The sequence below is a fragment of the Bufo gargarizans genome, chromosome 1 (genome assembly GCF_014858855.1).
Source record: "Bufo gargarizans isolate SCDJY-AF-19 chromosome 1, ASM1485885v1, whole genome shotgun sequence".
Lineage (NCBI taxonomy): Eukaryota > Metazoa > Chordata > Amphibia > Anura > Bufonidae > Bufo > Bufo gargarizans.
In genome coordinates, this window is record NC_058080.1 from 534,360,931 (window position 1) to 534,374,792 (window position 13,862).

Sequence of the window (13,862 nt, forward strand, 5' to 3'; positions counted from 1 at the left end):
GTTGAATAACGGATCAGATTTTAAGGGCTGGTCCGGGTTTTGACAGCACCTGGCTGTCCTTAAATAGGCAGCTGGGCTCAGAAGCCATGTCTCTGTGCTGGGATCTGGGTCCTTGTGTCTGGATGAAGGCTTGCTACCTGTTTGGCGTAAAAACAGGTTGGTGCTGCTAACAGCAAGGACTCCTTGAGGCAGAATTGCCGCATGGTGTGAATTACCACCAACACCGCAAGGTGACTTTATGTTTGATTATGGCTGCTTGTTTTGTCCCTTTCCTAAAGTGTGAATAAAACACTGAACTGTTTGATCCAAAGAACTTGTTGTTGCCTCTGTACTGCATCCGCTAATCTTATCTACCGGAGCGAAACCCCACAGTGTATATATAGATGTGTAGTGTATGAGGGGCTCATGTACATATATAGATGTGTAGTGTATGAGGGGCTCATGTACATATATAGATGTGTAGTGTATGAGGGGCTCGTGTACATATATAGATGTGTAGTGTATGAGGGGCTCATGTACATATATAGATGTGTAGTGTATGAGGGGCTCATGTACATATATAGATGTGTAGTGTATGAGGGGCTCATGTACATATATAGATGTGTAGTGTATGAGGGGCTCATGTATATATATAGATGTGTAGTGTATGAGGGGCTCGTGTACATATATAGATGTGTAGTGTATGAGGGGCTCGTGTACATATATAGATGTGTAGTGTATGAGGGGCTCATGTACATATATAGATGTGTAGTGTATGAGGGGCTCGTGTACATATATAGATGTGTAGTGTATGAGGGGCTCGTGTACATATATAGATGTGTAGTGTATGAGGGGCTCGTGTACATATATAGATGTGGAGTGTATGAGGAGCTCATGTACATATATAGATGTGTAGTGTATGGGGGCTCGTGTACATATATAGATGTGTAGTGTATGAGGGGCTCATGTACATATATAGATGTGTAGTGTATGAGGAGCTCATGTACATATATAGATGTGGAGTGTATGAGGGGCTCATGTACATATATAGATGTGTAGTGTATGAGGGGCTCATGTACATATATAGATGTGTAGTGTATGAGGGGCTCATGTACATATATAGATGTGTCGTGTATGAGGGGCTCGTGTACATATATAGATGTGTAGTGTATGAGGGGCTCGTGTATATATATAGATGTGTAGTGTATGAGGGGCTCATGTACATATATAGATGTGTAGTGTATGAGGGGCTCGTGTACATATATAGATGTGTCGTGTATGAGGGGCTCATGTACATATATAGATGTGTAGTGTATGAGGGGCTCGTGTACATATATAGATGTGTAGTGTATGAGGGGCTCATGTACATATATAGATGTGTAGTGTATGAGGGGCTCATGTACATATATAGATGTGTAGTGTATGAGAGGCTCGTGTACATATATAGATGTGTAGTGTATGAGAGGCTCGTGTACATATATAGATGTGTAGTGTATGAGAGGCTCATGTACATATATAGATGTGTAGTGTATGAGAGGCTCATGTACATATATAGATGTGTAGTGTATGAGGGGCTCATGTACATATATAGATGTGTAGTGTATGAGAGGCTCGTGTACATATATAGATGTGTAGTGTATGAGGGGCTCATGTACATATATAGATGTGTAGTGTATGAGGGGCTCGTGTACATATATAGATGTGTAGTGTATGAGGGGCTCATGTACATATATAGATGTGTAGTGTATGAGGGGCTCATGTGCATATATAGATGTGTAGTGTATGAGGAGCTCATGTACATATATAGATGTGGAGTGTATGAGGGGCTCATGTACATATATAGATGTGTAGTGTATGAGGGGCTCATGTACATATATAGATGTGTAGTGTATGAGGGGCTCATGTACATATATAGATGTGTCGTGTATGAGGGGCTCGTGTATATATATAGATGTGTAGTGTATGAGGGGCTCATGTACATATATAGATGTGTAGTGTATGAGGGGCTCATGTACATATATAGATGTGTAGTGTATGAGGGGCTCATGTACATATATAGATGTGTAGTGTATGAGGGGCTCATGTACATATATAGATGTGTCGTGTATGAGGGGCTCGTGTACATATATAGATGTGTAGTGTATGAGGGGCTCATGTACATATATAGATGTGTAGTGTATGAGGGGCTCATGTACATATATAGATGTGGAGTGTATGAGGGGCTCATGTACATATATAGATGTGTAGTGTATGAGGGGCTCATGTACATATATAGATGTGTAGTGTATGAGGGGCTCATGTACATATATAGATGTGTCGTGTATGAGGGGCTCGTGTACATATATAGATGTGTAGTGTATGAGGGGCTCATGTACATATATAGATGTGTAGTGTATGAGGGGCTCATGTACATATATAGATGTGTAGTATATGAGGGGCTCGTGTACATATATAGATGTGTAGTGTATGAGGGGCTCGTGTACATATATAGATGTGTAGTGTATGAGGGGCTCATGTATATATATAGATGTGTAGTGTATGAGGGGCTCATGTACATATATAGATGTGTAGTGTATGAGGGGCTCATGTATATATATAGATGTGTAGTGTATGAGGGGCTCATGTACATATATAGATGTGTAGTGTATGAGGGGCTCATGTACATATATAGATGTGTAGTGTATGAGGGGCTCGTGTACATATATAGATGTGTAGTGTATGAGGGGCTCGTGTACATATATAGATGTGTAGTGTATGAGGGGCTCGTGTACATATATAGATGTGTAGTGTATGAGGGGCTCATGTACATATATAGATGTGTAGTGTATGAGGGGCTCGTGTACATATTAGATGTGTAGTGTATGAGGGGCTCGTGTACATATATAGATGTGTCGTGTATGAGGGGCTCGTGTACATATATAGATGTGTAGTGTATGAGGGGCTCGTGTATATATATAGATGTGTAGTGTATGAGGGGCTCATGTACATATATAGATGTGTAGTGTATGAGGGGCTCGTGTACATATATAGATGTGGATTTCTCCCCTCCCTCGGTCGTACAGCAGCTGTTGGGTGAGGGGAGGGGGCGGCTGATGGAGCAGTGCATTGTGGGTGGAGGGCACACAGCATCCTGGGTAGAGCCCATCATGGCGGACAGGGAGCTCAGGTCGGTTACATCGTTACTCTTATTATTATACAATGTATCTTTCCTCTCTGCAGATGATCTCACATGAGATGTGCTGTGTATGACATCATCAGTTTCTCCATGTGTAGCAGGAATACTCCCATCATATGCAAATGATCTCCTCGGTGATGTGCAGTGTACTTGATCATCTGCAGATGATGGTAGTAGTCCTGCTAATGATGTGCTGTATGTAATGTCAGTATGTACAGGAGGACTACTCTCATTATGTACTGTGACATCTGACTCTCAGAGCGGACATTCCTGATATTCCAGTTCTTCAGCAGTTATCTAAGGACGTTCTATCTGACTGCAGCTCTCCAACAGTAATGCCTCCTCCTCGCCTGCTTCTTACCCGACACCCTCCACACCCCGTCTTCTTTACTTACCCTCCTCCCACCTTCTTCCTTTTATTATCCCTCTCCCCCTCCATATCCCCTTCTTACCCCTCCTCTCCCCTCCATATCCCCTTCTTACCCCTCCTCTTTCCCCATATCCCCTTCTTACCCCTCCTCTCCCCTCCATATCCCCTTCTTACCCCTCCTCTCCCCCCATATCCCCTTCTTACCCCTCCTCTCCCCCTCCATATCCCCTTCTTACCCCTCCTCTCCCCCTCCATATCCCTTCTTACCCCTCCTCTCCCCCTCCATATCCCCTTCTTACCCCTCCTCTCCCCTCCACATCCCCTTCTTACCCCTCCTCTCCCCCATATCCCCTTCTTACCCCTCCTCTCCCCCTCCATATCCCCTTCTTACCCCTCCTCTCCCCTCCACATCCCCTTCTTACCCCTCCTCTCCTCCACATCCCCTTCTTACCCCGCCTCTCCCCTCCACATCCCCTTCTTACCCCTCCTCTCCTCCATATCCCCTTCTTACCCCTCCTCTCCCCCACATATCCCTTGCTTACCCCTCGTCTCCCCAATATCCCCTTCTTACCCCTCCTCCATATCTCTTCTTACCCCTCCTCTCCCCCCCATATCCCTTGCTTACCCCTCGTCTCCCCAATATCCCCTTCTTACCCCTCCCTCCATATCTCTTCTTACCCCTCCTCTCCCCCCATATCCCCTTCTTACCCCCCTCTCCCCCATATTCCCTTTCTTACCCCTCCTTTCCACCATATCCCTTTCTTATCCCTCCCCTCATCTTTTCTTAACCCTCCTCTCCCTCCGTATCCCATTTTACCCCTCTTTTATTCTTACCTCCCCCCTCTTCCTTCCTTACTCCTCCTCTCCATGTCCCTTTCTAACCCCCTTCCCCTTCTTCTTCTATTCTTATTCTCTCCCCATCTCTTCCTTACTGACCCCTCCTCTCCCTTTCTTACCCTTTCTCCCCTCCATCTCCCTTTCTAACCCCCTGCCCGTCTTCTGTTCTTGTCCTTCTCCTTACCTCTTCCTTCCTTACCCCCCTCAACCACTTCTTTCTTTCTTACCCCTCCTCACCCCCCATATAACCTTCTTACCCCCTCTTCTTTTTTACCCCTCCCTCTTTCTTACCCCCTGCTCCCCTCCCCATCTCCCTTTCTTACTCCCCCCCCCCTTCTTACATTCTTACACTCCCTGTTAAGATATATGACATTTTGTTTATATGCCCTTATACAGCTTATCTATCGATCTACAGTCATATGAATATGTTGTCTGTTTGTTAACCAGAAAGTGTTTAAATAAAGTTGCACACACAAGAAAAAAAAAAGAGAAAAGAGGCTGCACAGTAAGAAGCAGTGTGTGTTCCTGAGGAAACAAAAGCATGGTGTCTGTGTAAATTTGTCCTCCATCAGAGATCTGCTGTAATCCACAAGATAAGTTCAGAAGCAACTTAATCCGGTTATCCTGTCTCTTAAGTAAAGAAATGGCAACAGGTTATGGGCCCAGGAGAGAAGGGAACAAGCCGATGGAAGCAGGCTACTTTTCGATGGAGATGAGAAGAATTATGAGCTGTGGGAGACAAAATTCCTAGGCCATCTACGCTTGATGAACCTTAAAGAAACCATCCTGCGTGAACCAGCAGATGGAGTAGACCCTATGCAAGATAGGAGTAAGAATGAAGAAGCTTATGCTGAACTAATACAATTCCTAGATGATAAAGTCTATCTCTTATAATGAGAGAAGCAACTGATAATGGAAGAAAAGCGCTGAAAATCCTGAGAGATCATTATGCTGGCCAAGGTAAGCCACGTATCATAAACTTATACACAGAACTAACATCTCTTCAGAAATCTGAATGTGAAGAGTGTCACAGACTATATCATACGCACAGAAACAGCTATTACAGCACTGAGAAATGCAGGAGAGACCCTCAGTGATGGACTATTAGTTGCTATGATTCTTAAAGGCCTGCCTGAATCATTCAAACCATTTGCAATCCATATAACACAAGGTAAAGAAGATATGACTTTTACTGACTTTAAAACCCAGTTAAGGATTTTTGAGGACACTGAAAAATATCGTAGCAGCACAAGCACTGACAATGTTATGAAGGTCGGCACCCCTGTTATACCAACAAAGGGGAAAGACATCATTATCTGCTACAGTTGTAATCAGAAAGGTCACAAAGCCAATGCATGTCCAAGCAGAGTGAATAAAAGGAAGACACAATGGTGTAGTTATTGCAAGAGCTCCACTCACAGTGAGACATTGTGCAGACGAAAAGCACGAGACAATGTAAAGCATGTAGTTGATGATACAGAACAAACATTTGCTTTTAAAATAAGCGAAGACCAGTTAAGCAATCCCGTAACAAAAAGCCTGATGGTAGATACAGGAGCAACATCGCATATTATTACAGACATTAAGAAATTTAAAAGATTTGACACCTCATTTAAGCCAGAGAAACACTACATGGAGTTGGCAGATGGGAAAAGAACTTCCGGTGTAGCACTCAAGAGAGGCGACGCAGAAGTGTACCTAATGGACAGTAAGGGAAAACAAATGAGAACATTGCTACAAAACGCATTATTTATCCCCACATATCCACAAGACATTTTCTCAGTTGAAGCAGCAACAAGGAATGGGGCGTCTGTTGAATTCCGACAAGATGACAGTATTCTGGCTCAAAAGAAATACAACAGGCTTTTCTATTTGGACACCTATAAGGGATGTGAAGACAGTTGTTACGGTTGTTATGATATTCAGATATGGCATAAAATTCCTTGGTCATTGTAATTACGATGATATCTTGAAACTACAGAATCTAGTAGATGGAATGAAGATCCAAGGTAAGGTTGATAAGTCCAACCTGAAGTGTGAGATTTGTACCCAAGGGAAATTTGCTCAGAGTAGAAACAGAGAGTCTGACACCCGTGCAAAATACCCACTTGAACTAGTACACACAGATTTAACAGGTCCTATACAGCCAGTTGCAAAGGACGGATTCAAATACATCATAGCATTCACTGATGATTATTCTGGTGCAGTGTTTGTATACTTTCTGAAGAACAAGAGTGACACAGTTCTAGCCACAGAGAAGTTTATCGCTGATACTGCCCCCTATGGGACAATCAAGAGAATGAGGTCTGACAATGGTACCGAATTCACATCGAATGACTTCCAGTCACTACTCATAAAGAGGAGCATAAGACATGAGACTTCAGCACCTTACTCACCGCATCAAAATGGAACGGCTGAAAGAAACTGGAGAACACTGATAGAGATGGCAAGATGTATGCTAATAGAGAGCAAAGTACCAAAAGAGTTATGGACATATGCAGTGATGACAGCAGCTATGATTCGAAATCGATGCTTTAACAGTCGTTTGAAGCAAACGCCGTACAACATACTGACAGGGAAGAAACCAGACTTTTCAAAAATGAAGATTTTTGGGTCAGAATGTTTTGCATACAAACATGATAAGAAAAAGCTGGATCCAAAATGCACAAAAGGAATTTTTGTAGGATATGACAAAAATAGTCCCTCTTACCTGGTGTATTACCCTGAAACTGGCAAAGTCTTCAGGCACAGACTAGTCAAATTCATTGAAAAGGATGTAATCGAGAAACAAACTCAGACTGAGCTGTTGGACAATAATGATGATGACTATGAGGAAAGGAGTGTAATTCCTGTATCGAGTCCAATGACTAAAGAGACCCCAGATTCTTTAGTGGAGATTGCAGAGGACAAAGATGATGACCAGGGTACAAGATACCCTACAAGAAATAGAAAAACTCCTCAGTATTTAAATGACTATGTACTAGAATCTGTTCGTGATGATCAGGTACTGATGAATATAGATTACTGCTATAGAGCACATGATGTACCCCAGACCTTCAGAGAAGCCATGGAAACACCCCAGTCACAAAGTTGGTTAGATGCAATGAAAGAAGAGATGGAATCACTAAAGGAGAATGATACCTTCACATTGACCACATTACCAGAAGGTAAAAATTCAGTGGGGGTTAGATGGGTATATGTGATAAAAAGCAATGCAAATGGAACTGAAACGTACAAAGCCAGGTTTGTGGCAAAAGGTTATAGTCAAGTAAAGGGAACTGACTACATGGAAACTTTTTCTCCAACTGCAAATTTTACTTCATTACGCATTTTGATGCAAATGGCAGCACAATATGATTTAATTTTGCATCAAATGGATGTGAAGACAGCTTACTTGCATGCCCCAATTGATTGTGATATATATATAGACCAACCAGAAGGTTTTGAGATCAAAGATGACACAAATAAAAAGCTAGTTCTCAAACTAAAAAAGTCACTGTATGGTCTTAAGCAATCGGGAAGAAACTGGAACAAGATGCTACATGATTATCTATGTTCAAATGCATTTATACAAAATTCTGTAGACCATTGTGTATATGTCAAACAGAAAGGCAATGAACAAGCAATATTACTAATATGGGTTGATGATCTGATCATTGCTGCAAGCAATGAAAAACTACTCAATGATGTGAAGTTAACACTTGCGACAAAATTCAAAATGAAGGATCTTGGGAAACTGAACTATTTTTTGGGCATTGATTTTAGACAGACTAGTGAAACGGTGAAGATGAATCAGAAGAGATACATTTTGAAAATAATAGAAAGATTTGGTATGTCAGATTGTAAACCGAGATCCACTCCCTGTGAACAAAAATTAGATTTCGACGACAAAAGCGAACTTGCAGATGTAAAAAGCTATCGGGAGATAGTAGGCAGTTTGATTTATGTGGCTACGTGTACAAGACCGGATTTGAGTTGGACTATAAGCAAACTGTCACAACATTTTTCACAACCAAGTGTACAACACATGATCACTGCCAAACACGTACTGAGATACTTGAAAGGAACTGTCAATTTTGAACTATGCTACAGAAAATGTAAAGAGAAATTAAAACTAGAGGCGTATAGTGATGCCAGTTGGGCCTCAGACCAGATTGATAGGAGAAGCACAACAGGATATTGTTTCAGCCTGACTGAAAATGGACCTCTGATTTCTTGGAAGTCAAAGAAACAACCAACAATAGCACTATCTTCCTGTGAAGCTGAATATATGGCATTAGCCGCAACCACACAGGAGAGTCTATATCTTGCACAATTGCTAAGAGAATTGGACAGTGAATGTCAGTATGAGCCAGTAAAGATCTTTGAAGACAATCAGAGTGCGATAGCTCTCGCAAAGAACCCAGTTTACCATCAGAGATGCAAACATATTGACATTAAATTTCATTTCCTTAGATCTGTTCTGAGTGAAGGCAAGATAGATCTTGAGTATTGTTCTACGGATAAAATGGTAGCTGATGTTATGACTAAACCAATAACAAAGTTTAAGCTTGATAGATTTGTTAGTTATATTTTTGGAATATAGATAGTAAAATGATGTAACTGTACCAAACTATTTCTCATAAGCAGTATAAGAGCAAGTGGGGGTGTTAAGATATATGACATTTTGTTTATATGCCCTTATACAGCTTATCTATCGATCTACAGTCATATGAATATGTTGTCTGTTTGTTAACCAGAAAGTGTTTAAATAAAGTTGCACACACAAAGAAAAAAAAAAGAGAAAAGAGGCTGCACAGTAAGAAGCAGTGTGTGTTCCTGAGGAAACAAAAGCATGGTGTCTGTGTAAATTTTGTCCTCCATCAGAGATCTGCTGTAATCCACAAGATAAGTTCAGAAGCAACTTAATCCGGCTATCCTGTCTCTTAAGTAAAGAAATGGCAACACTCCCCCTCTTCCTTTCTTACCCCTCGACTCCCCACCGTCTTCCTTTTTTAGCCCCTCCACCCTTCTTCTTTTCTTACCCCCTGCCTACCTCTTCCTTTCTTACCTCCCCTTCCTAAGTTCTTACACCTCTTCTCCCCACCATCTTCCTTTCGTACCCGCCATCTTGCTTTCTTATCTCCCCCCATCTCCCTTTCTTATTCCCCTGCCCCGTCTTCTATTCTTACCCTCCTCCCCCTTTTTCTTTCTTACCCATTCTCTTCTCCCCTTTTTTTTTTTTACCCCCATCCCCCTTATTCCATTCTTACCCCCTCCCCTCGTCCTTTCTTAGCCCATCTTCCTTTCTTACCCTCCTCTTACCCTTCTCCCCCCATCTGCCTTTCTCCCCCCGCTGTAGATGGTGACCCGCACTCCTGAGTGATCCATCCTCTTTAGCCGCTCATATTCCTCGCTCACCTCCACATGTTAGTATCGTGTCTTCTTATTGGATAACAGTGTGTCTGTCACATGTTTCACAATAGACGCTCTATGGCATAAGACCACCTAGACACCAGATGGCGCATTTTGTCGCTCACGTGCGCTGGGGGCCATTATATATCCTAATATTATAGAGGGACCTTTATATATTATAATTATAAAGAGGGGCAATTATTAATTGCCCCTCTGTATAATTATAATATATAATGGCCACCTCTGAATAATGTGGCCCCTCTGCATAATATATAATGTGGCCCCTCTGCATAATATATAATGTGGCCCCTCTGCATAATATATAATATAACTGCCTACTTTGTTTTTTCTACTGTTTATACTGATAATGCCCCCCACCTCCTCAGTGCCCCCAGTATGGCCTGCCTTAGGGTAGTTACTCACCTCTCTCCCTCACCGCTTGTGGTGCCCCGGTGCAGGCGGTCAGGAACACATCACCGTGCCCTCCTGTGCCAAGTCATCACTTTATCTTGCGAGGTCACGGTGAGGTAATCGTGATCTCCTGCGCCATTCTACTGCCTTATAGGCTTCGGGCCTGAAGCCTATGAGGCAGAACGGAGGGGACGGGAGCCATAGGCTCCCATGGCCCTTCTTGAAATGCCTGGTGCCCCCATTAATTGGCAACCCCCTCCCTCCCCCCTACGCTACTGCTTTCTTCTTCTTTAATTGTCATCCTCTTTTTCAATTATTGTCATCTTCAACTTTCTTCTGCTTATGACTAGGGTTGAGCGAATCGAAGTGTCCGAAGTGGACTTCGATCCTAATTTGCCTAAATGGGGTAAAAAAAAAAAAAAAAAACATACTCGCCTCATCCGCTTGAGGCCTCATGCACACGGACGTTTTTTTTCACGGTCCGCAAAACGGGGTTCCGTTGGTCCGTGATCCGTGACCGTTTTTCCGTCCGTGGGTCTTCCTTGATTTTTGGAGGATCCACGGACATGAAAAAAAAGTCATTTTGGTGTCCGCCTGGCCGTGCGGAGCCAAACGGATCCGTCCTGAATTACAATGCAAGTCAATGGGGACGGATCCGTTTGATGTTGACACAATATGGTGCCATTTCAAACGGATCCGTCCCCATTGACTTTCAATGTAAAGTCTGGAGTTCTGTTATACCATCACTGGCCCCAATGTATTAAAACAATAGAGGGAGGGAGGGGGGGTTGGGTGGGCGCGCGCACACTGGCCCCAATGTATTAAAACAATAGAGGGAGGGAGGGAGGGGGGTGCGCACACTGGCCACCAACGAGTTAACAACAGGGGGGGGGGGCCGCACAATGATATTCAAACTGGGGAGGGGGGGGGGGTCTGCCCCCAGCTGCCTGGCAGCCCTGATCTCTTACAGGGGGATATGATGGGGTTAATTGTACTATCATATCCCCCTGTAAGAGATCGGGTGCTGCCAGGCAGCAGGGGGCAGTCTTGTACAAAGTTTGCAGTGTATTCTAACTAGAAGCGTCCCCATCACCATGGGAACGCTTCTGTGTTAGAATATACTGTCGGAAATGAGTTTTCACGAAGTGAAAACTTAGATCAGAAAAAGCTTTTATGCAGACGGATCTTCGGATCCGTCTGTATGAAAGCAACCTACGGCCACGGATCACGGACACGGATGCCAATCTTGTGTGCATCCGTGTTCTTTCACGGACCCATTGACTTGAATGGGCCCGTGAACCGTTGGCCGTGAAAAAAATAGGACAGGTCATATTTTTTTCACGGCCAGGAAACACGGCTCACGGATGCGGCTGCCAAACGGTGCATTTTCCGATTTTTCCACGGACCCATTGAAAGTCAATGGGTCCGTGAAAAAAAACGGAAAACGGCACAACGGCCACGGATGCACACAACGGTCGTGTGCATGAGGCCTGAGTGCGAAGAGCCACCCGCCGCTGTCTTGAAGATCCAGCACAAAATCTTGTTTGATGTCCCCAGGCCGGCCGACATGATGAGATCATCACACGCTATGAGATTTTGCGCTGGATCTTCAATCAAGATGGCGACGATCGGCTCTTCGGATGAGGTGAGTAGGATTTATTTATTTATTTTATTATAGACCTTACTATTAATGTCAGATGCCTGTCTTCTTTATTCTTATTTTTCTATCTTCCTTTTTATTTGTTCCTTCTTTCTTATTCCTTTTTGTTGTTTTTTTTCCTTTCTGCTTTCTTTCTTCTTCCTCTCTTTCCTATCTTCTTGTTGCCTTTTTGTTCTTCTTGCTCCTACATCTCTCCTCATTATAACGTCTTTCTTTTCCCTTTGCTTTCTTCTTTCATTTTGTTTTCTTCTTTTTGTTCTCTCCCTTTCTTCTTCTTCTCCCCCTCCTTCCGTACATAAGGTGGTCAGAGTAGTAATTTCTGCTGCATCTTAACGCTGTCAGGGTTTTACATGTTTGTCCTCTTTATGTCCATGGTCAGAATTCTTCTCCTCCTCATACATAAGTAGTGCATGTTTTCATTAATCAGTAAATGTGCATATATGATGTACTTATGCCAGTCTCCTGTCTTTGCAGGTCCTTCCATGTGCAGAGCTGAAAGACCATGGCAGACTACACCATACGGGTCTACAAGAACCGGGACTACAATGCTGTCCGTATGCTGTTTGCAGAAGGCACGCTGGAGCACATCCCGGCTACCTGTGCCTACCTGCTGAAGCTTCCCCGCGCCCAGTTTATCCTTTTCATATCTTTCATCACCCTGCTCTTAATATCTAGGTCCTACTTACTTTCTCTAGTCAGCCTGGCCATTCTGTTCACTGCAGGACGGCGCCTGTTGAACAACGAGTATCATCAGTATGTGGACAAGTGTCAGAGAGAAGACTTACTGGACATTGAGGAGTCCTACCTGGCAAGTAACAACTCTTGTTTCTGGGTGGTAGAGTCTAACGGCAGGGTCATCGGCATGGTGGGCGTCCAGCCAGTGCCCCGCTCTACTGAAGTTATGGTGTTGAGGTGGCTGTCAGTGGCTAAGGACAAGAGGCACCAAGGAATCGCCAAGGCTCTGTGCCAGAAGGTCATAGATTTCACTTGTACGCGTGGCTTCAAAGTGTTGACTATGGAGACGTCAATGATACAAGTTCCTGCGCAAAAATTATATGAAAAATTGGGTTTTCAGAAAACAGATGTCAAGATTTTTCCATCACTGATTGGAAGGTTTTCTAATTTTACAATCCTAACCTATGAATATAGGATTAAAGACTAGTGGGATGGAGGAGCCACCAACTCATGGACTAGACACTGGGCAATTATAATCCTTCACCACTAATTTATCAATCCAGAGAAGGTATGTCTGATAGACAATATGTCGGCTGCAATTGGTTCATCTGGACATGTGTCTTATAGACAATATGGAGGCTGTCATGGTTCACCTGGACATGTGTCTGATAGACAATATGGAGGCTGTCATGGTTCATCTGGACATGTGTCTGATAGACAATATGGATGCTGTCATGGTTCATCTAGATGTGTGTTCTAATTCTCCATCACTTTATTGCATCTGTACCACTATCAATATGGAAGTAAAACTTTTTGGGAAAACCCAGACACCAACTCCTGTAAGACATCACACTTGGGTGGATGATCCTTCTGACTTGTGTTTGGGACAGAGCCTCTCATAGTCTAATGGTGATGACACTGTGAGGATAGAACCAAGAGTGGGGCCATGATGGGTTAAGATGAGGATATTCATACCATTCATTTCCTTATTATGCCCTGCCAGTGCTCTCACCCTGTTCACATGGGAAACAGAAACCCCCCAAAACACAACATACTCCTAAGGACTAGCTCAGGCTGATGTCTTGATTGCACCTTCAATGTCTTCCTGCTTTGCTGTGTGTTTCATTGTGGTTATGACGACTCATTAGGAGAATTCGACCGATAAGTAAAGGCCGTCTGTACTTTGTGTGGTTTGTCGCTGCTCCTGTCTCAGCGGGTGGATACGTGTTGGGCCCTGGATATACAGTGCATTCAGAAAGTCTTCAGACCCTTTCATGTTTTTCTCATTTCTTATGTTGTCACCTTGTGCTACAAATCCTGCCCTCAGTCCCACATTACTTGGGACACAGGTCTTCGGCCCC

General features: G+C 43.4%; 1 protein-coding gene across 2 annotated transcripts; it reads left to right on the forward strand.

Annotated features, from left to right (window-relative positions):
- Positions 1-3,019: 3,019 nt before the first annotated feature.
- LOC122934054 (probable N-acetyltransferase camello) lies at positions 3,020-13,659 on the forward strand. 2 transcript variants are annotated; one of them, XM_044289205.1, is made up of 2 exons: positions 3,020-3,145; positions 12,301-13,659. In XM_044289205.1, exon 2 carries the CDS (start codon positions 12,329-12,331, stop codon positions 12,986-12,988), a length of 660 nt encoding a protein of 219 aa, XP_044145140.1. In that variant the 5' UTR covers positions 3,020-3,145; positions 12,301-12,328; the 3' UTR covers positions 12,989-13,659. The 2 variants fall into 2 exon arrangements, with proteins under 2 accessions (XP_044145140.1, XP_044145147.1); XM_044289212.1 differs by lacking the exon at positions 3,020-3,145 and adding an exon at positions 11,791-11,811.
- The last annotated feature ends 203 nt before the right edge of the window (positions 13,660-13,862 follow it).